The sequence below is a fragment of the Dysidea avara genome, chromosome 8 (assembly GCF_963678975.1).
Source record: "Dysidea avara chromosome 8, odDysAvar1.4, whole genome shotgun sequence".
Classification (NCBI taxonomy): Eukaryota; Metazoa; Porifera; class Demospongiae; order Dictyoceratida; family Dysideidae; genus Dysidea; species Dysidea avara.
This window is the reverse complement of record NC_089279.1, coordinates 33,415,409-33,436,713: the sequence shown is the minus strand read 5'-3', so window position 1 is coordinate 33,436,713 and position 21,305 is coordinate 33,415,409. Positions and strand designations below refer to the sequence as shown.

Sequence of the window (21,305 nt, the reverse complement as noted above, 5' to 3'; positions counted from 1 at the left end):
TGGCAATCACGAAACGTAGAATCAGCTGGTGAAGCAAATGTTTGTAGTAAGAAAGAAAGACAATCGGACAAGGTCTGTACATCAGTGTGTTAATATTATAAAATAATGGCATAATGGTAATACCCTCCCGCCCGCATCATAATAATTAGAAAGGCTGCATGGATGAGAAACTAATAATCACCGAATAGGGGCCTTAGATTAACATTTTCAAAGTTTTTGAACAAAATTACCCGTGATTGCGCTACAAATTCGCGTCAAACTTTGCAATGGAATAACGGATTCGCTTCAATTTTTGGTTTGTAGATAGGCCATAGGACACTGCATTAGCATACCAAATTATAGGCCGAGGGATTCTACCATTGTTGAGAACGATCTAAGTGTCCGGAATTAGCAGCTGTCCGAAATTACCCGCGCTTACCTTATGCCAAAAGGCACCTGTCGGGTTGAAGCGACGTCGAACAGTGAAAAAATCAAGCCCGTAGCCTTAGCCGTTATCGGGTTACGCTTGTCTGAAGGCATCAGTCAGTCAGTCAGTTACTTAGTCAGTAGAAAATTCCGTTGAATAAAAAAAAATTTAAATTCCGTTGAAAGCGTTTCTGGTCGATCTGAAAGCTTGTTTGGGCTTAGTTTTACCTCACCAATACTGCCTCATCGTCGTAAGGAAAATTGAGGCTGATTTTTGGGTGATATTATTTCGTGGGCCATGCCCACTCCTATGTGGTCCCTACTATACAGTTACTATCGTACTGTATGATACATTTCAATATAGCTTCTATATATATCATTCTGGTACATTATTGTCTAGCTATACCCCCTTGATGCTGCTAGCATCTGTGTAGAGTTATCTTTGTGCCATGCACCTAGACCATAAGTCCATAATTATATGGCTTTATCATGAGTTACTTGAGGTTTATGAACATGCAGTAAATTTCATTACCAGGACACTCAGTCTGATCAATACAAGTTCCGTTGCTTGACAAAACTTTGTCATCTGGACAGAAACATCCACTGGAACAGGGTCCAATTATCTGACAATCATAGTTATTGTCGCATGTTTCTGGACAGTTTGGTCCACACTCCTTATACACCATCCCAGGTGGACAAGATGGACCTAATGCACAATACAATACACAACATATTATGCAGTAAAATATTTATATCGTTGCAAAAACAAGGATAGTCTAGGTACACATACACCTGGATAAATACAAAAGGAATCCATTTTGAATTTTATTTTGTCTTGCAAAACAATTGTTGATATATACAGCTATACTAATATACTCACCACATTTCTGGCTACATGAGTTGAGATCAGAAAACCTATTCAGATTTCCACCACACCCACTATAGGAAAACAGTTCACATTTTTTACTGGTTGAGTTCCAGAAGTAGCTAGGAACAAAACAGTCACATGTGCCAGGATCAGCAGGCTGAGAACAAGGATCTGGGTCTAGAAAGTAAACAAAGTGATATACGTATGTATGGCACAATATATGTTCACAATAAAATATTGACAGAGATTTGTATACGGTGCATAAAGAATTTTGACTAAAATCACAACCATTATCACTGCACCATCATTATATGCACTCTTCTGTGCTGCTATTAATGATCAGTCCTACAATACCTTATAGATGTTTTAACGAGGCAGTTATAGTTAGTTTGTATATACATAGTGAATACTAACCTGAACACTCTACAGTAGGTGGACAAGGTAGACATGATTCGCACTCCACACTCTTTAGTGAACACATTTTATCAGCTGGACATCCTCCATTATCAATTTCACACGATGGCTCACAGTACACCTGACCAGTTGGCTGATGTACTCTGCGTTGATGTCCTCTGGGGCAGCTGACAACATTAGGACAACCTTTAGCTGCAAAATAAGACAGTTCTGTGCATTTTGCCTATACAATCTACAATTTCCATTTCATATACTGTACTTCACTACTGTGTACATGTAATCTTAATTGCTACTATTGATACCTGCAGTTATTGCAAATAAAAATCCTCAATAAAGCTATAGGTAGCTAGCTAAGTAACTGTATTCTAAATGCACCACAAAAACATTCAGATGCACACCTTCATAATGTGTACGTTGCCCTTGAACCTAAACAATGAAAAGAGCACCATGTAACATATATGTGACTGGATTTGCGAAAAGGTACCTTTTTCACACATAAAATTTGACCCATTTTTTCAACTTCCAAACTTTGTAACTTTCATATCACTGCAAGTACGTATCTGTAATTTTTCATGAGTGTGCCTACATTATGTGGCTACATTTTGATACAAAAAGAAAGTCAATCAGTGCAAGGAGTCAACAGTTATGACATTTTGTTTGCTGGTATGTCAAATGTGTGAAAAAGGTACCTTTTCGCAAATCCGGTCACATATATGATTGCAACAGTGCACATGTACTTACTGCAGCAATGGAGCATACTGCAATGGCTACTATAGTAGTAACCAACATTGTCATGGTGCCTTTTATCACACTCAGTGTGCACTCACAGGCGTCAATTCAATATATGATCAGCAGTTTGTTGAACCTTCTTTTATAGTGTAGAGGTGAGAGTGACCTGTAACAACAAATTTTGTATCCATTGGTAGTGGTATTTCATAGAATTATATGCATGTGTACATATGCCACACATTTCGTGATCGGCACCAATGGCAATTTGATGGTCTGCTTGCAAAAAAAGAAAAAAAAAAACAGTGAACGTTCATCATTTCTTAGTAAACAAAATTTCATAGCATTATATGCATGTGTACACATGTCTAGACTACACATGCCACATGTTTCATGATCACCAGTGGTAATTTGATGGTTTGCAATTACTTGCAAGAAAAACAATAAAATTTGTTGCCATTTCTTTGGTAAACAACTGCATTTACAGATTTTTAACACAGTGGTACAGTACAGTGTATGTGTACATGTGGAAGGTTTTTGGAATCATTTTTTGGGGTACTATATATGCATTTTTCATTGTATATATGTTACAGTAGCATAAATGTTACCACCAATGATTACTGAAACTATAGTATGTACGCATTGAGCTGGATCCTCAAAAATGTTTAATAACTCATGGATACTATTACACGTGATCTTGAAATTTGGCTCATTCGCAGCACTGCTTGACCTACTAAAATTTCAAAATCTTTTCATTCAAATGTCTGTCACAATATTTACAGCCAATCAAAATCTTCACCATACATTTCCTATGGGGAAGCCATAAACGTACAGTGTCCATGCCGTCCTTTCCGAATTTGTAATAGAACCACATGTGCATGTCCATTATTGACACCTTTGCAGTCACAACTAATCATTTGGTTGGCTGAAACATTAACTCCCTTGAGGAAATATCCACTTTCAATTTTTAGCTGTTTTTCAGAATCCAGCTCAATTTGTACATGCTATAAAGTTTGCAAATTCAATTCATCCATCGGTGTTACTTTATTATTCAGCACCAATTATATAATAAAATCAACATTGCTTGAAGGATAACCACCATAGCAGGTCCATAATAAACCAATCAAACAAAACTAGTAAAGAGTAAGTCAGTTCCCACTAGCAATGCATCATCGGCATTTGCATATACCCACTGTTAGGACTCTTTAATCAATACGTAGGTAGGTAGATAACTGTAATTGTTACCACAGCATAAAGAAACATAGGAAGGTCACCCCATGTGTGACTTCCTCTCTTGATGTATTTGCCTAATTATTCTGTACTAGTGTATATAGCTAGCTATAAATGTTGGCCTGGTGTACATAGCAAAAATGTGTGCTCTAAATGTGTTGTACATAGCATGCACTCTGTGTGATTATTATTATTTATATTAGTAGCACTTTACAGTGACCAGCACGATGTGTAGGAGATGTGCCTCGTTGCACTGTTAAAACTGTGTACTTATTTTAACACATATTTGGTTGATTTAACATTTAACAATTTCCACGAAATGCTGTTGTTAGTATAGAAGTGCTAACATTGCTAAACGGTGGTTAGTTTATGCTTTCAGTGTAAGTTTAGTATCATAGTATAGCAGCAAAGTGTAAAAATTCTTCATAAAGCATGAAACTTTCCACATAAGTAGTACTCCTCATGACATGTATTTTTTGATATAGTTCCATTGCAGATTTGACCTCTGAAGACCTTTATAGCCAGTTTTGTGCAGAAATTTAATTTATGTCTTTATTTCCCTGTATGAGGTACTTGTTAAAACACTGTACCAAAGTAAAGGCCTTGTTAAATGAAAAAAAACTTGGTTTGTTTTTATTTGAATTACTAGGCAATTTCATCCTAATGTTATGATCATTTACATTACCAATGAATTTAACTCCCCCCTCTCCCACTCCTGCCCCATGGATAATTTATACCTCAAGGGCAGAGTATTTTGTAGCTACAGTAACTAAAGTGATCATCACTTCAAAATGGAGTTACCTATTAACATCAAATAAAAACCAACTTCAAGACCTTTACGTACTTTGGTACCATGTTTTAACAAGTCAATTAAGTTCTCAGGGTAATAAAGACAGATACAGTGAAATCTCTGTGCAAAAATGCCATAGAGGTCATCAAAGGTCAAATCTGCAATGGCACTACATCAAAAAAATACATGTCAAGAGGAGTACTACTTATGTGGAACGTTTCATGCTTTTATGAACAATTTTTACATTTTGCTGCTATACTATGATACTAAACTTACACTGAAAGTATAAACCAACCATCGTTTAGTAATGTTAGCACTTCTATAATAACAACAGCATTTCGTGGAAGTTGTTAAATCAACCAAATATTTGCTAAAATAAGTACACAGTCTCAACAGTGCAATGAGGCACATCTCCTACACACCACATGTTTACACCACAGAGAGTGTATAGTTTGTTAGTATTTTGTAGCTAATTAAAAGTGATCATCACTTCAAAATGGAGTTACCTATTAACATCGAATAAAAACCAACTTCAAGACCTTTACGTACTTTGGTACCATGTTTTAACAAGTCAATTAAGTTCTCAGGGTAATAAAGAAAGATATAGTAAAATCTCTGTACAGAACTGGCTATAAAGGTCTTCAGAGGTCAAATCTGCAATGGAACTATATCAAAAATACATGTCATGATGAGGAGTACTGTATATGTGAAAAGTTTCTTTATGAAAAATACGTGATTTGGCTAATTTTGTGGACTACGCCACTATACTATCACACTCTTTGTTAGTTCAGTGTTACTTTAACAGGTCATTTTGGTGTAAAGTACTTAATATTCCACTGTGATTGTGACATGTGCACAATTCAGCAACTACTGTTGTATACTTCACAACAGACATGGATGGAAATGGTACCAACAATTTTAATTTCAATAATAGTACCACAGAGAGAAAGAATTCCACCACAATATGATCTTATATTAAATTTAATTTCACAATTTCCTGTAAACTGACATGTATAGTATGTGTTAATTGAACTGATGACATGGACACAGTGTATATGTAACATTACAATATCACGAATGCTGTCAATACAGACAATAAGGAGGTAAAGGTACCAGGTGTGCTGTCTACAGTGTTAACGAATCCACTATAACACATTATTAATAACACAGAAATTAACAAGAAATCTGTTACACAATGCATTTTAAATAATACATTTTATTGCTCAGATATAATCCGGGTATAAGTGATCATACACACACACACACACACATATCAGGCCTAGATGTCAATTTTATACTGCAGTGCCCATATATGTTATTGTGAAAAGATTCCTATGCATCCTGTTTATTATACCACATAAGGATCATATAAGTTTATGTTTTTTCTACTATAAAATCAATCAACAACTACATCACCAATGTTCGTAATAGTTACAGCTGGGGTAAAGACAAGTCAAGCCCAAAAGTGCTTTCTCAGTGACAAAAACTGCGATAAGTTGCTACACGATTTCAATAACTTGGTTAATTAAAATTTGTAATGATCATTACTACTAACTGGTGCCTTTAAATAAGCATAACCCAAGAATGGCTAAAACTATGGGTTGATTCTTCAATGTTTGACATTGCTTGAGCTTGAGGCGTATATACCTTATTAGTACAATACAGGAGGTACAATGTACTGTATGCACCATGGACTCTACTTTTGTCTTGCTTTTCCTTTTCACTAATAGCATAAAAGTGTTAATTCATGGGTACACTCCCGTGTTGTTGTACTTGTACTTGCAATTTAGTTGTGGCAGGGATGGAGGGTAAATTTTTAAAATTTTATAACAATTTAGTTATGTTTCTTAAGTCTAAGGCAATTCATTTGTTTGTCCGTGTTTTTTTCTTCAGTTTTTTGTGCTTCTTTGTACTGCTGCATAATGTGTCTACATATTTTATTAATAGTTAACCTAAAAACTGGCAAATAAAGAAAGAAAACAATTCACAGGCACTAGTTTACAGGTTGTTTTTGTGTTCATCACATAAGGAGTAAAATTTATTGTACGGGATTCTTCATACTCTTACTACTGAGTTGTTCTATTGCCATAATGTTACTCCTTTTGAAATTGTAAAAATCATTGCTATCTAGCAGATAAATACTACAGACCCATAGCACATGTCACAATGAACTTTGGAGCCTGATCCTTACAACTTGAAAAATATTTTTGTGTATCTGGGTAACTGAGCACTACGTTGTCTGCTGACTAGATTCAACAGTGTTTATAATTTACATAACCAAAAAGGAAGGAAATGAAATGGTCCTTGGAAAACATTTGAATATTGTTATCTATGCATGCATGCCTGCAACCCTACCACAGTCAACTAAAAATAAAACTTCAACATAACATCAAGTTGTTCAACAGTGTCAGTAAAGAAGTTACACTACACATTTTTATTGTTATTATTATTAGCGTTATGGATATGCAATATATACAGGGGTACAATAAAATATTGTTAGGCTGTAAGCCTTTGTTCATATCCATGTCCTGTCGTGTTCCTATAATTGTCAAGCTAGCTTTGCTTTGAAAGAACTAATAGTGTTTGCTGAGACTATTTCCTTGTCTAAGTTATTCCAATGATAGATAACTTGTTGTGTAAAATAAAATTGATCAAATATTTAACCTGGCATGTGATTTAAATAACTTCACATGGTAGCCTCTAGTATTGGTAGTAACAGCTGGTGTACAGTTGGGTTGATGTCATATTATCCATTCAAAATTTTGAAACCTCAATAAGATCTCCATATTGATGACGATGAAATAAAGTGTACATGCCTAGTGATTTTAATTTCTGATTGTGAGAAAAGCCTTTAATCAACTTTGTAGCCCACATCTGCACTTTCTCTAATGCATCAATGTCTTCGGTAAGATAGAGACTCCAAATAGATGAATAATTTCGGCTATACTTTGCAAAGACACCCACTTTAATGAAACTTGGCATGTGGTCAGCTGACATCTTTATAGTGTAGTTCACACTATTTAGTTACTTTTGTGCAAAATTACCCTCACAATTTGACAGAAGCATCATTAGGAGGAGATAATCGCTCATATATGACAAGCATAGTGGTATTGAAAAACCTTTGACTTTGTGTGTCTGGGTAACTGAGCAGTTGCATTGTCTGTTGACTGGGTTCAACGGTACAGTAGCGCTTCACGAAAATGCAACTATTTTTTTACAAAACTAACAAGGGAGGAAATGGAATGCTCCTTGGAAATCATAAGAATATTGTTATCCATGCATGCAGGCCTGCAACTCTACAACATGCAGTCATGAATGTATTTGTTGTGTTCTAAAAATAAAAATCAAAGTTGTTCAACAGTGTGAGTAAAGAACCAAGTTGCACTATGCATTCAGCTATGTTTTGTACAGACATCCACTTTATAGAGACTTTATTAACATGTGGATGGATGACATCTTTACAGTGATCACATTGTTTAGTCACAACACAGACAGTGTGTAGCCATATATAGTAGTATAGCAGAATTACCACATCCTGTAAGGATGGTGTAAACATTGACTGTGGACTATGTACTGGACTATGCATGGACAGACTATGTATAGTTATAGTTACGCTCACAGTCTGACAACAGCACAATTAGGAGGAACTAATCGCTTACAGTAGCTATATATGGCTGCTACAACTACTATAGAAAATGATGTAATTTCTCTGAAAAACCACCACTTTTGCTTACTGTGTACATATCTTAGACAAGGGGAATCCTGAGGTACTTTTAGAAACCTTATAAATTACATATCCATAGTTGTTTTTATGCCTACTTTGTACATGATTAGTGGTTTTATGATCAAAACGAGGAAACTACAAATGTGTTTATCAAGAACTCATGCAAACCACAAGGTAATTTGTGGCATTTATATGGACTGCTGATACTGTGAAGGGCAACATATAATAATGTTGTTTGTTAACTCTAGCAATTGCCACTTAAATAATAATGCACATATTATGCTGACTCAGTGCTTTGTAAGTAGTTCCGGGATTCCCTTTATAGTCAACAGGTATTAGTTTAATCAAAGGTTACTATGTTGAATTAATAAATTCAGCATTTTACAGCAGTGTTATGGTTTAACTTACAGTGTTCACTTGATTAATGCATAATATTAATTTGATGCCTCAATCTGGATACTAGTTCAGTTTCCTGCACTTTACAGGAACATTAACTACAATTGAACCATTGCATCCAACCACCACACTAGTTCTTCAAACCAGCGTTGAAACTGGGTCGGGTCATCCGGGTCACATTTTCTCCGGGTCTGACCCGGATTGGTTCACGTGAGAAACGAAATTGTTCGTTTGACGACGTGGAAACTTATAAACGCTATCGCGTAGCTCTTTCGTGAGCCACGCCCACTTATCGCATTACCAACATACGCTCAGCCACGCCCATTTGATAGTAAGTGCAGTATGTAGCACGAAACTGAGGGTATCTATGGTGAGGGGTAGCTATTGTCAGTAGGTGAAGACCTTTATCAGTACACTTTGTAGCTTGTCTCTGAAGATGTTCCAGATTGTTGTCTGCAATTAGCCAAATGGGATAGCAGTACATGAGTTAAAATCTGATAAAATATATAATTAATTTTGGCTTTATTCATGTGGTTAGACATACTACATTATGTTTTCCATATAAGACCCAAAGCTGTAAGCTTTAAAGTCATGGATGGTAGGTTTTCCATTCGAGGTTATCACTTAGTGTAACTACAAGGTCTTTATATGAGTGCTTGGTTACCACTGATGGTATAGGTAGTATGAAATGTCTGATTTAAGGCATCTTTAAGATGGATGAAAAAGTATGTTGTTGAAAGTTGTACTTCAGCTTAAAGTTTGTTGTAGCAGTTGTTGATCAGGGGCATCCTATTGTACCCGAAACATTTGGTTTCATTGGCAAAGAGTAGCTGAATAACAGCATTAGACACATTATTCATGAACATAATGAAGAAAAGTGGATCATGGATACTGTTCCTACCCCTAGCAGACTTTACAAGTATATAAAACAACAGTTATATATTTATACATGCTATGAAGGTTGAATGAAACCTCGATTAGCGTGAACTACATAGTGCCTAGCTTACTATGCCTTGCCTACCACAATTTAATAATCAAAACTGAATACCTCCGACAAGTTCCACAAAAGATAAACACAAAGTATTCATGAACCAATTACAGCCACATCTATAGAAAGGCTATCTAAAACAAACCTAGCAAGATTCACCCTATATATATAATAATAAATTTCTAAGAAATCACAGTGTTTACCAGTGACGGCAATCTAAAATGAGCCCTTGTGTACTCACCTAGAATCACTATACCTTTGTTTAACCATTGTGATCATTGTTACAGTTAATGCGAAATAAAAAAATATCAAGTGAAAACACCTTTATAATATACTGTAATATCACACAATCATGATTCTTGTTACAAATTGCTATATAGTTCCTCCCTTAGTGGTATAGGTAACATATACACTATCAGTTGTAGTTACAGTTTCTGTATGAGAGTACTGTAGTTCCTTCACTCCAACATTCAACTTAAATCCTTTGTCAGTCAGTTCTGGAGCTTTTGATCTTACTTCATCATACAATGTTACAAGAGTTGTTTCCTAAATTACAGTAATTATACTATTGCACACCCGGTATCACACCACACTTCAATTTATAGTCCCTTATCACACATTTTGACCCCTGGAATTAAGACACCCAGCACCTTGCTACTTAGGGCACTTGTCCATGGTCCCATTTAAATGTACCGTCACAGACACCTCACTAATAAGGATACATGGTCAAAAGTGTCCTGTAAGGAATTTCACTGTACACTATATACACTGCTAACCTCTAACTTAACATGAATAGTCACTGTCCGGCGGCTGGTAATAGTGACACATACTGTATTATAAGACATATTGTCCTGGCATTTCAACATATGCTCATAATGCATGTCTTCTATAGGCAAGAGTGCAGTGTTAGCTATTTCTTGGAAAAACCACAAATTTGTTCACACTTACTTGAGGGTAATTTTAAGGGATTTCTTAGAATCCCTCCAGCAACACAACACATAATACAGGCAAGCATTTATGTGATCACAGACACTACCTTTCATAATTAGAATCAGTTGAGCTGGCTATTTCAACATTAAAGTAGAATGCTGAAGTAGAACTTGGTAGAAACAAAAGCTGTGATCTGATAATAAAAATTACATTATATATGATATTAACAGTAAACATTTTGCATATAGAACACACATGCATGTAGTACTTCACTAACAGAGCTTCACACATGGTTTATATAGTGACATCGTTAATGTAAAATTGAAATAAAATTTTATGCCCTCTATATAATGAGGAGGCATTATGAATGACAGTAGTTAGCAATCATCCTGTCCCACACACACATGCAAGTGCCTACGTACAGACGCACGCACATGCAAACAGCAAAAATCTGCTAACTTGCAAGGTATCACCCTTCTAATCTTACAGACTTTGACCATAAATTTCCCTTTTACAGGAGACACGGGCTATTATTAGCTACATACAAGTGCTAACTGGATTCCTGTCTACTTGGTCTGGGAGAACCAATTTTGAAAACTCGGTCTGCTCAGCTAATTTTGCAACAACCAATACCACATGTCAAAACGCCTAATGAATTACTTCCATACACTGGTACACAAGCTAGAATACTGTACAATCTACGGGTAACCAGCACCAGTGTCTACATGTATTGAGTTGTAGCCACTGACAGAATCTCTGACTGCTCTATTACACCATTACAATTTGCAGTTGATTTGTAAGTCACAGTTCGCAATACTAACCAGTGGCGATTCTAGACATGACCTACAGGAGGGGGGAGGGGGGGGGGGGGGCAAGTAGGGAATAGCATGACTATTGTTGCATGGCTGTAATGTACAGCAGAATTTCAGGGGGTTCTGGAGGTGCAACCCACAGGATTTTTGCAATCTGAAGGCTTGAAAACAGCCTAAAATATGCAATGCCAATCTAGCCATACTGCAACTTTTCCCAAAGATATTTTTCAGCAGGGGGGGCATGACCCCCTGTTAGAATCACCTATGGTACTAACTACTAAGCAGTCTAAATTCATTCAAGCTCAGCCCTTGCTTTATTGGGATAATTGTCTTACAGTATAAGCCCCTGACATCATACGGTGATCTGTGTATTATTGGCTACTAGTAACATAATTATGAAGAAGTTTGCTACATGGAACAGACATTGTCTTATCACGGAAACACCATAATTTTCACAAACTAACCTGCAGAACTAATTCACAACGCTTTTGTATCACTGTAACACTAATGTAGTGAAGGTTGATGGGCGTCAAGATGTCAAAATAGCTTTTCCTTCCAAATATCCATCATTCAATTCACCATAGAAAAAGGTAAAATGATTTTCAACCTCAAAATAACACGCTTAAATTTCCTGATTTCCTTCTGCTATAGCTCTATTTAATCGCTATTCACTGCTCTTTCCAAATCTGGTCTGGAATCTGAGGTAGCTAACACATGTTGCACATTATTACGTCTTTTACTACATGCCCATGAAACACTCAATACAAAATGTATGGGGAAATTTGCTACCCTGGGCCATTTTGACATGCCAAAATTTCCATGAATTGGACTTCTTCTGGCATCATTGTACTTGCAGAGTTTCTCTACAAGTATCACATCCGGAAAGTTATTGTACAGACTTGAGGTAGGCAGTATACAATACTTTTAATGGTTTTTCAATCAAAATGTATTGGACATATATGCCTGTTCCAGTCAGCATTTTTGTCATGAACAAAAGTATAGCAAATGTCCGTAAACAGTTCTCTTTGATATAAATATTTACGTAGTATATGCCTAAATCATGATCTATGATTCAGGTGAGTATGAAAAATATTAGATGTAAAATAGCTATCTTGATTTTCAGCAGTAAACCATGCCTATACGCCAGCACAGACAAGTGGTGGCTGGGCACAGAGCTGGGGAGCGGTTAGGGGATTCAAATGGCGGACACTGACCGCTCCAGTTTGCTTTTGGTGGAGCAGTTTTTCCACATGTCAAAAGCCCAGTACTGAGACGAAATTTCCCTGTTTATTCCACACAAGAAATACTGATGTCAAATGATACTGTACCAGTACTAATCGTGAGACGCCTAAGACTTTCTCCAATTACTGCCCTTCAGTGTTCAATTAGGAGGAGCACTTTTCAGGCTTTTTGTAGTTGGTGGTGAGGGTCGCGATATGAGTAGCACAACAACTTCGACAGCAACAACAACTAAACAAAGTCCGTCTAGTGACAGTATTGCAGCTGGTTACATTCACCGTGACGAGTGGTTGAAATCCACGCCTTTACCGGTGGTTCAACCAATATACAACACCAGTATTTACTTCTTACCCTCTGTCGCTGCGGGAGAAGCACTGATATCGGAAACGGTACATTGTACTATGATTGTACGCAGTTGTGTTACTTGTGACGTGTGCTATGTGTGTAATTTAATAATCACGTGAGTTGTCACTCTTGAGTTTTAAATGGTTGGCTGTCAGGGGTAAAATAGGCGGTCTGGTTAAGCGAGAATAGTTTGGGCAGAGTTTGTAATGTGAGGGTCAGACTATAGCTATAGTCTCATGTGCAGAAATGCAGCTAGCTAATATTGTTTGCCGATATACACTTAATTGTATAGCTACATACTGTACTTCACAGGTACAGTGAAGGGATGGTACTCCGTGCTCTGATCTTCGTCCTTGGTCAAACTTGAAAAATAAGCGTTGACGCTTGACTTTACTAAATATTGTATTGGACTCTTAATAAAATTCTGCTTTAAATTGCTATTCAAAGTGTTGATTGTGATATACACTTTGCAAACTGTGCTTGTCCTTTGAACAGCTACAATTTCCAACTTAACTTTTGCTTTACCAAGAATGAGACCGGAGCACAGCTGTAACTATCATACACAATTTTTAGATTGCTTGCTCATAGTCTAGGACAGTTGTCTATCCACAGTTCACCAGTAGAACATATCTCCTAGAGGGTACTTATAGTATCTGACTGGATGATAAGTGCTGTGCCTACATACAACACTGGTACTGGATTAGCCAGTGTGTGTGACCACAGTTGGCTTCATCCTCTGCTAGAGGCCAGGTTTCAGACTCTCACAGCTCTTATCTAGCAAACTCTGCCAATCTCTGATCAATAAGCACTGTGCCAAGAGGAGGGGTCTAGACTACACATAACCAGAGGATACTCTAAGCACCACCTACTACATAACTGGTTAGAAAAGCAACATTTTTAGGTCAAATATACCTGCATGGTACTAGCATATTGTGTGGATATTTCAAACAATGGAGCTTTATTCCATGAGAATATATAGAGCAGTCAGTGGACAGCGTAAACTGCACTTAAATGCATTGTACATAGTGATACACTCTAATAGAACAGTCGCTTTGTAGTTAAACACTCTAATAGAGAATTCACTGATTAAAGAGTTCCAAGACAATTGTAAGAAATGTTGTTGAACTAGGAGCATAATGCAAGCATAATGGGAACACTGAAGAACATAATAGGTGAAATTTTTGGGAAATTCCTGAGAGCATTATTGACTCAGGCCTATCTTTGTTGCTAATGACATTCTATTATTTTCAGTGAAGTTTTTTGTTGTTGTAGCAACCTGGATATTTTTATGCAAGATTTGGTAATCCAACTACGGATGCTTGTGCTGACGTCATTGCTCAGTTGGAGGGAGCAGAAGGAGGGACATTGCTAACTACTTCAGGAATGGCAGCAATATCATTAGTGATGTTAACTTTTCTGAAGTCTGGTGACCATCTGGTATGGATGTGTGTGTGTGTGTGTGTGTGTGTGTTTGTGTGTGTGTGTGTGTGTTTGTGTGTGTGTGTGTGTGTGTGTGTGTGTGTGTGTGTGTGTGTGTGTGTGTGTGTGTGTGTGTGTGTGTGTGTGTGTGTGTGTGTGTGTGTGTGTGGTGGGTAAGCATAACCATTTAGTATGGTAGCCAAAGGATTTTTTGGCTTTGGTGTGTGCGTGCTTGTGTGACCTTAAGTACCCACACTTTCACCCATGAGACACGGTACAGCTTCCTGCAGAGTACTATCTGTGAGGATTTCTGTGTGCTGGCTCTCGGTACTGAGTAGTGCAAAGGTGGTTCAGTGTTCAGTTTAACAACCCCGGGCTGTCTTGTGAGTGTGTGTACAGTTATGTGTTGTGTAGTGTTTGTTTCTGTGTGCACATTTGTTGTCATGTACAGTGCATGTGAGCATGTCATATGCCTTGTTACACAATGAGTGTGTTCTGCAGTACTCTGTGCATTTTATGCGTATCTACACTGTGTTATAAATATTACTCTAGCAAATTTGAAAAAAAATTGTGCACATTTGAGGATAAATTACGATCCTTCAGTTATCCAAACACCATTGTTCTGAACAAAGTATTAAAGTAATATTTTAAAAATAAGCAGAGTTATTAACCCCTAATAGAGACAGAGTGCACACCAACATAGTAATGCTCTATCACAAGAATGCAAACAATAAAACTTTCTAATTAAAGGGTGTGGCATCCATTTTGTTTGCAAGTATTCATCCCAAATGAAACAGGATGAATACTCATGAGCAAAACAAGTGCCATGCCGTTTAATTAGCAAGCTTTTAATTGCTTACACTCTTGCGAGATGATGTTGCGTTTGAGCAGTACGTACCGTATATTCAAGTAAACAACAATTGAGGTGTTTAGATAACAGGTCTGGATAACTGTTTACACAGTGTCACTCTGTATTCACAGGTCTGTCAGTTTCCCATTTATGCTGGAGCTATTAAAGTAGTTGAGGATATACTAACAGGCAACAATGTTGAGGTCACTTGGGTTGACAGCAATGAAAGTGTTGAAGCATTTGAAAAAGCCATCAAGCCAAATACTAAGGTTGGGTGTCTGTTTATCTACACTACTTTATTAAGCCGACAAAATGATTATGATCAAGTACTCACACATACTGTAATTTGAGATTGTGGGCTAACAAGAAAATGGCTCATTGTGATCTTATCAATACTGATAACAAAATGCCACCATTTGCAAGAAGTATACATTCAGGTGTTTACTTAATAATTAGCTAGCTAGCTCATAAGCAGTGGAAATGGAGGCCATGGCTCCCCACTTTAATTGGGCAATGGTGATGATCGAAATACTCTAATAAAGCAGTCAATCACTCCATAGCAGTCGTATATTCTTTCTTTTTTTTATTTAACACAGTGAAAATACTGAGAGCTTTCAAATTAGAGGAACTTTTCCTGAAGTCATGCCCCAGACTTCTTCTGAATGAAATCTGTGTCTATTTGAACTTCAAATGCCACTGTGAATTTTTTTTTCAAACTGTGGCCCACTCTACTGCCTGCTACATATGTGTGGTATTATTTTAGATTGTCCACTATTAGATGGTATATATTGAAACCCCCTGCAACCCTAAGATGTCGATTCTGGATCTGGAATCATTTGGTAAATTAGCTGAACATCATCCCCAGTTAGTAACCGTAGTTGATGGCACATTTGGATCAGTATATGTGCAGCAACCACTGAAATATGGAGTACATATATCACTACACAGTTGGTAAGAACAACAGATGAAAGTTCCACTGTGTTTAAATACTGTTTTTCAGCACAAAGTACATTGGTGGCCATTCTGATATAACAGCCGGATGCCTCTCATTTTGTAATAAGGAGCTTTATAAGAAGGCACACTGGTATTTGGTGCTATTAGGATCTAGTTTAGTAAGAACTGATGGTGTAATGATGAAGTGCTATTTAGTGTTTATTATCTGACAGTCACCGTCTGATGCGTTCATACTTCATAGAAGTTTAAAGACACTTCCGATTAGAATGGAACGACATTCTTTAAATGCGTTAGCTATTGCAAGATTTCTAGAGAAACATCCAAAAGTAAGAGCAAAAAAAATTTCACTTGATATCACATACTAGATTAAACAAATCATATTATATTTTTAAATTTGAGATGGGCAGTATTGCATTTTTGAGGAACAGAGAAAAATACTTCATTCACTAAAAGTTAGGTACATTATGATTTGCACTTACACCCACGCTTGTGTTATTAATAAAGTTTTACTGAAGGAGTGGATAAAATGACAAAACTACATATACTAAAAAAATATGGTTAGAAGTATCCCAATAGTAACAAACCAGCATAAAGCTGGTGAATATACTTCTACACAGTTACACTTGTTTGTCTGTGTGGGGCTTGTATTCATGTATGGCCACTCCCATACGGAACAGGCAGATATGTTACAGGCCGGTTACAGTAGACCCTAATGACAAGTCTGTATTTGAAACTGTTACATATAGCTGCCACATGTCTGCTGCAGCACAGAAATTAGGTCCACCACAAATCTGATACAGACCTGTTATACAGAGCTGTAGTTTTCACATGCAGAGTCACCACAGACTTTTAAAGCATAGTACACAAATTATGGCTTGTGCAAAGTTGACACAACCATTGAGATAATACAGTAGGGACTCACGAAGAGCTCGTATGCTTGATGCTTTTCAAGGAACTATCTGTAGAAGACAGATGGCATGTCTAAAGGTAGCACAAAAAGAACTATTACTGAGTAGGGAGTCATCCATGATGATAGTACTAACATATCATGCAGAAAAGTTATATTCACTGTAGTTTAGGGTATACCAATCAACATATGTTACCTAGGTGATATGTACATTCAACGTCATGTAGCATGTTATATTGTGTGACATTGTCTTTGCAAAACATGTACCATTTTCAAACTTCCTTTATTGTGTCACCATTACCTACAGTGTCCATTAACAGGTTACCAACATTTCAGCCTGTTATGTAATTGAGAGGCTTTTCCAATTAATTGGATTTCAGATACACTTCATGTGCCAAAACCCAATATTTAGGCTTTCACGCATCTTAGTGTAAACTTCTGCAACTAAGCCCTATAGTATCTAGAAAGATGTAAAAGGATTTCAGTCCACCACATTGATAACTTACTAGCAAGAGTAAATAATGGAAGAGAGAATATCCAACTGCCATATACTGCATCAAAAATGAGCACGTCAAGTAGAGAAGCCATCCCGTAGTGCTATCAAAGGCAGTGTTGAATGAAGTAATAAACACCTGCTAGCTCAGACTGTTTGAAGTGTCCAGACATGATTTGAAGTCAAACAGTCTGAGCTAGAAGGTGTTTATTACTTCATTCAACACTGCCTTTGAAAGCACTACAGGATGGCTTCTCTACTTGACGTGCTCATTTTTGATGCAGTATATGGCAGTTGGATACTCTCTCTTCCATTATTTACTCTTGTTACTAGTAAATACAACTTTGTCAAAGATTCTGCTATCTCCAGAATTGCTCTTCATAACTTTCTTTTCTGGGTATTCAACAGTTTACAATATTCATCTAAAAGACCAAATGAGTATCACTACAGAAACTGCACACCATATATCATTACAGTATCACTACACACCTTATATCATCCCACAGAGTTTTCACATGGTTTCAGCAGGTAGTGAAAATTGGAGCCAACTCTGTGAGTACTATAGGTGTTGTTTAAAACAGATCTGTTACAAGTGCTTGAGACATTACGGTGCTCTGTGGCAGGCCTGTAACAGGTCTGCCTGTTGCGTATGGGCTGTTAAACCACAAAAAAAATTAATTGCTACATAAAAACCACTTTGGTATCCAAAAAGTAGTTAACTAAATACCTCCAGTCCTCCAAACTCTATGTACAATATTATAAGTGCTATCCCACTGTATAAAGGCTAAAGTATATACTGGTAGACATTACAACTGTGCAGTGGTGACTTGATCCTTTATAGTGGGATTTTTTAGGGGATTTTTTTTGCAATTTTCGTGGATTAGTAGCTATCTAAAAAAATTCCCCTTCAAAATTTGTAATTGGCATTATTTGAGTATTACAAATGCATAAAAGATCCTCAAGAAACAATAATCCCTTCCTCCTTCCCATCCTGGAAATTTTGGATAGTGTAATTCATGAAAAATTTTCCCCTTAAAACAAATCTCGCTATATGGTAGATATGTACCAAAAGAGAACCTTCTCTGCAACATTGCCTTCTTGCTGTTGAAACAAATATGTAGCTTGCCTATAACATTTTGTACTGTGTAGATGTGTTGGTGATCTATTGCTACCATTCACTTCACCTTGCAGGTAGAGGCAGTGTTCTATCCAGGACTTGAGTCTCATCCTCACCACACAATTGCCAAGAAACAAATGAAGCATTTCAGTGGAATGATATCATTTGAAGTAGTCGGAGGAAAGGAAGCTGGCAGTAAACTAGTAGAGGTTTGTAAGAATAAAATCACTGTTATTACATAGTCCATTGCAGTAGATTTATTACTTAGTGCATGAGATAGATTCATACTTTATATAACGAGGCCACTTTTATAGGACCTATGGAATGAGGTCAAATGCTAACTACCACTTTGCTGTGTTAGGAACTATGTGTAATGTAGTCATGATAATGATCATGAGGTGGTATTATTTAGTTGTGAAGTGAAGTTTTACTGTAGTAGTCATATGTGTATATACTTATATTTGCTTGAGGTACATCCATTTATGGTTTGGAATATGTGAATGTGTGACCTGTTATATCAGATGGCGGGAAGTGACTTTTGAAGCCATCTGACTTCTGATTTGCTAAAACCAAAAGTTATTTTGCTGAATAGATCAAATTACACGGGTATGTATGGAAGCCTTTGATAAGGTCTCCTTATATATCAATATCATGCATATATAAGGAGACCTTATCAAAGGCTTCCATACATACCCGTGTAATTTGATTTATTCAGCAAAATAACTTTTGGTTTCAGCAAATCAGAAGTCAGATGGCTTCAAAAGTCACTTCCCGCCATCTGATATAACAGGTCACACATTCACATATTCCAAACCATAAATGGATGTACCTCAAGCAAATATAAGTATATACACATGTGATCACAAGTCATTTGTACTGTAGAATACTAATTAGGTATCATAAGAAATTATTATTCTGTTGCTTCTAATACAATTTGTTATTTATGACATGCAGGGTGTGAAGCTGATATCACTTGCTGTGTCACTAGGGGGTACAGGTAGCTTGATAGAGCACCCTGCCTCAATGACTAACTCTGGAGTGTTAATGGATGAAGAGGGAAGAAAAAAGGGTGGAATAACTGATGGGTTGATTAGACTGAGGTATGCACGTGTGTATGTCTGTAGCTACTTATAATGCTCGGGGACATGTGTACTAGCACACACATGAGTGTCTGCATGTACACACACACACACACACACACACACACACACACACACACACACACACACACACACACACACACACAATACACACGTGCACCACACACAGAGGCTACTTGAGTAATTGGATAATACTATTAGTCTATCTGTGAAGTAAGTAAGTGTTCCATGAAAGCGTATTCATGACATATCCCATGTTCCAAACAACACCCTTTGGTCACTTTGAAATTCAGCTAACTTTACCTATATTCATTGTAGCAGCATCCCTTAACATGATATCTGATAGCATTAAACCATGTTTCCCTATACTAAACATTTCTGTGGTGGAAAATTTTGGTATATTTTGTAGATCACTCTGCGACTTTTCCTCCAAATCCAGCCATTATGCAAATAATTAGCAACATGAGATTTTTCATCCGAGTCACTCAACTACCTAAGCTTTCTACTTTTACATATAGCTACAGTACACAACACTTTTCTGGTGAAATTAGCAATGTTAGTCTATTACATCTTTGTCTTTCTTTTGTAGTGTTGGGTTGGAGGATGTCAATGACTTGATCAGTGACTTGACACAGGCAATGGAACACCTTTAATGGGTGTTTACTGTAATTTTCTTCTTGTTTTTTTAACAAAAGGTTTATGACATGTGTTATTGTGTTAAAGGTGTTTGTGTAAGTACCTAACATGTCTGACCACAACTGATTACTTCTATTTCCCTCTCAATTAACACATTCCATTTGATGAAGAAATGACGTCAATTGCGAATGAAGTAGTTGACCAATTAACCTCAGACGAATACAAAATTTAAAGTGAAGGGTGCCACTGTAAAAAATTAGTAGTGAATTGCTCTGCCACAATACTCACTACTTTTGAGTAGTGACGTTCACTACTTTTTGTAGTGAACGTCACTACATTTTGCAGTGAATGTCACTACTTGGTGGTCAATGTAGTGACGTTCACTACAAAATTAGTAGTGAGCGTCACTACACAAAAATAGTGAGTATTGTGGCAGACATTAGTAGTGACGTTCACTACCATATGGAAACAATTTTGTGACATCAGTGAATGTTCTATTAGAGTGTGTAAATACAGTCTTCATGGATTTCATTGGTATACATAACACCTTCAGAATGTTTGTGTGTATAGACACTTAGTAAACTGCTATATACATCATATGGACCAATGAATTTGTTTTAATAATGAATAACATTTAAGAAACCAAATATGTCATACCTGTCTCATTGAGTGGTATGAATATACTTAACAGTTGTAAGGATTTCAATACCTGAATAAGTAAGTAGCTGACCACTAAAGAAGGCAATACAGAGCAACTGACTTTAAGTACAATTGTTTCTGATATACAATAACAATTATTGTGAAGTTCTCTAATAAAGCAGTCGGCCAGGTTTGGATTTAATTTGTTTACAGTAAACAGTGACCACTTAAAGAAAAATTGAAGGGTTTGCCTTGAAGACAATTATTATGTGCACTGTATGAGCTAATGAATTCCCTTCAATAATGAATCATGTTAAAGAAAA

General features: G+C 36.7%; 2 protein-coding genes and 1 long non-coding RNA gene across 5 annotated transcripts in view; 1 reads left to right on the top strand and 2 right to left on the bottom strand.

The window, feature by feature from the left end:
• LOC136263575 (mucin-5B-like) overlaps positions 1–8,839 on the bottom strand; it is a 36,740-nt gene extending 27,901 nt beyond the window's left edge. Inside the window, exons 1-6 of the mRNA XM_066058188.1 lie at positions 8,566–8,839; positions 2,429–2,582; positions 2,086–2,113; positions 1,688–1,879; positions 1,286–1,450; positions 938–1,111 (exon numbers count right to left, since the gene is read on the bottom strand). Of these exons, the coding sequence (XP_065914260.1) occupies positions 938–1,111; positions 1,286–1,450; positions 1,688–1,879; positions 2,086–2,113; positions 2,429–2,482 (613 nt within the window). The 5' untranslated portion in view covers positions 2,483–2,582; positions 8,566–8,839. The remainder of the gene's footprint in view (positions 1–937; positions 1,112–1,285; positions 1,451–1,687; positions 1,880–2,085; positions 2,114–2,428; positions 2,583–8,565) is intronic.
• A 940-nt stretch (positions 8,840–9,779) lies between these two features.
• Positions 9,780–12,964, bottom strand: LOC136263558 (uncharacterized). 2 transcript variants are annotated; one of them, XR_010704695.1, is made up of 4 exons: positions 12,874–12,964; positions 11,748–11,990; positions 10,578–10,664; positions 9,780–10,087 (listed from the first exon to the last, which is right to left on the bottom strand). It is a non-coding gene; the product is annotated as an uncharacterized lncRNA (long non-coding RNA). The 2 variants fall into 2 exon arrangements; XR_010704694.1 differs by having other exon boundaries at positions 12,612–12,963.
• Positions 12,631–20,465, top strand: LOC136263557 (L-methionine gamma-lyase-like). 2 transcript variants are annotated; one of them, XM_066058166.1, is made up of 9 exons: positions 12,632–12,911; positions 14,140–14,304; positions 15,268–15,405; positions 15,915–16,087; positions 16,137–16,248; positions 16,303–16,416; positions 18,682–18,816; positions 19,562–19,707; positions 20,297–20,465. In XM_066058166.1, the coding sequence occupies exons 1-9, from the start codon at positions 12,720–12,722 to the stop codon at positions 20,358–20,360; spliced, it is 1,239 nt and encodes a 412-aa protein (XP_065914238.1). In that variant the 5' UTR covers positions 12,632–12,719; the 3' UTR covers positions 20,361–20,465. The 2 variants fall into 2 exon arrangements, with proteins under 2 accessions (XP_065914239.1, XP_065914238.1); XM_066058167.1 differs by lacking the exon at positions 16,303–16,416 and having other exon boundaries at positions 12,631–12,911.
• Positions 20,466–21,305: the final 840 nt, after the last annotated feature.

Bases quoted from the DNA above. Each gene is read 5' to 3' on its own strand.
- LOC136263557 (XM_066058166.1), top strand. From the start codon at position 12,720: ATGAGTAGCACAACAACTTCGACAGCAACAACAACTAAACAAAGTCCG. The intron at 16,088-16,136 runs GTAAGAACAACA...ACTGTTTTTCAG, and splicing joins CATATATCACTACACAGTTG to CACAAAGTACATTGGTGGCC. The intron at 19,708-20,296 runs GTATGCACGTGT...TTTCTTTTGTAG, and splicing joins GATGGGTTGATTAGACTGAG to TGTTGGGTTGGAGGATGTCA.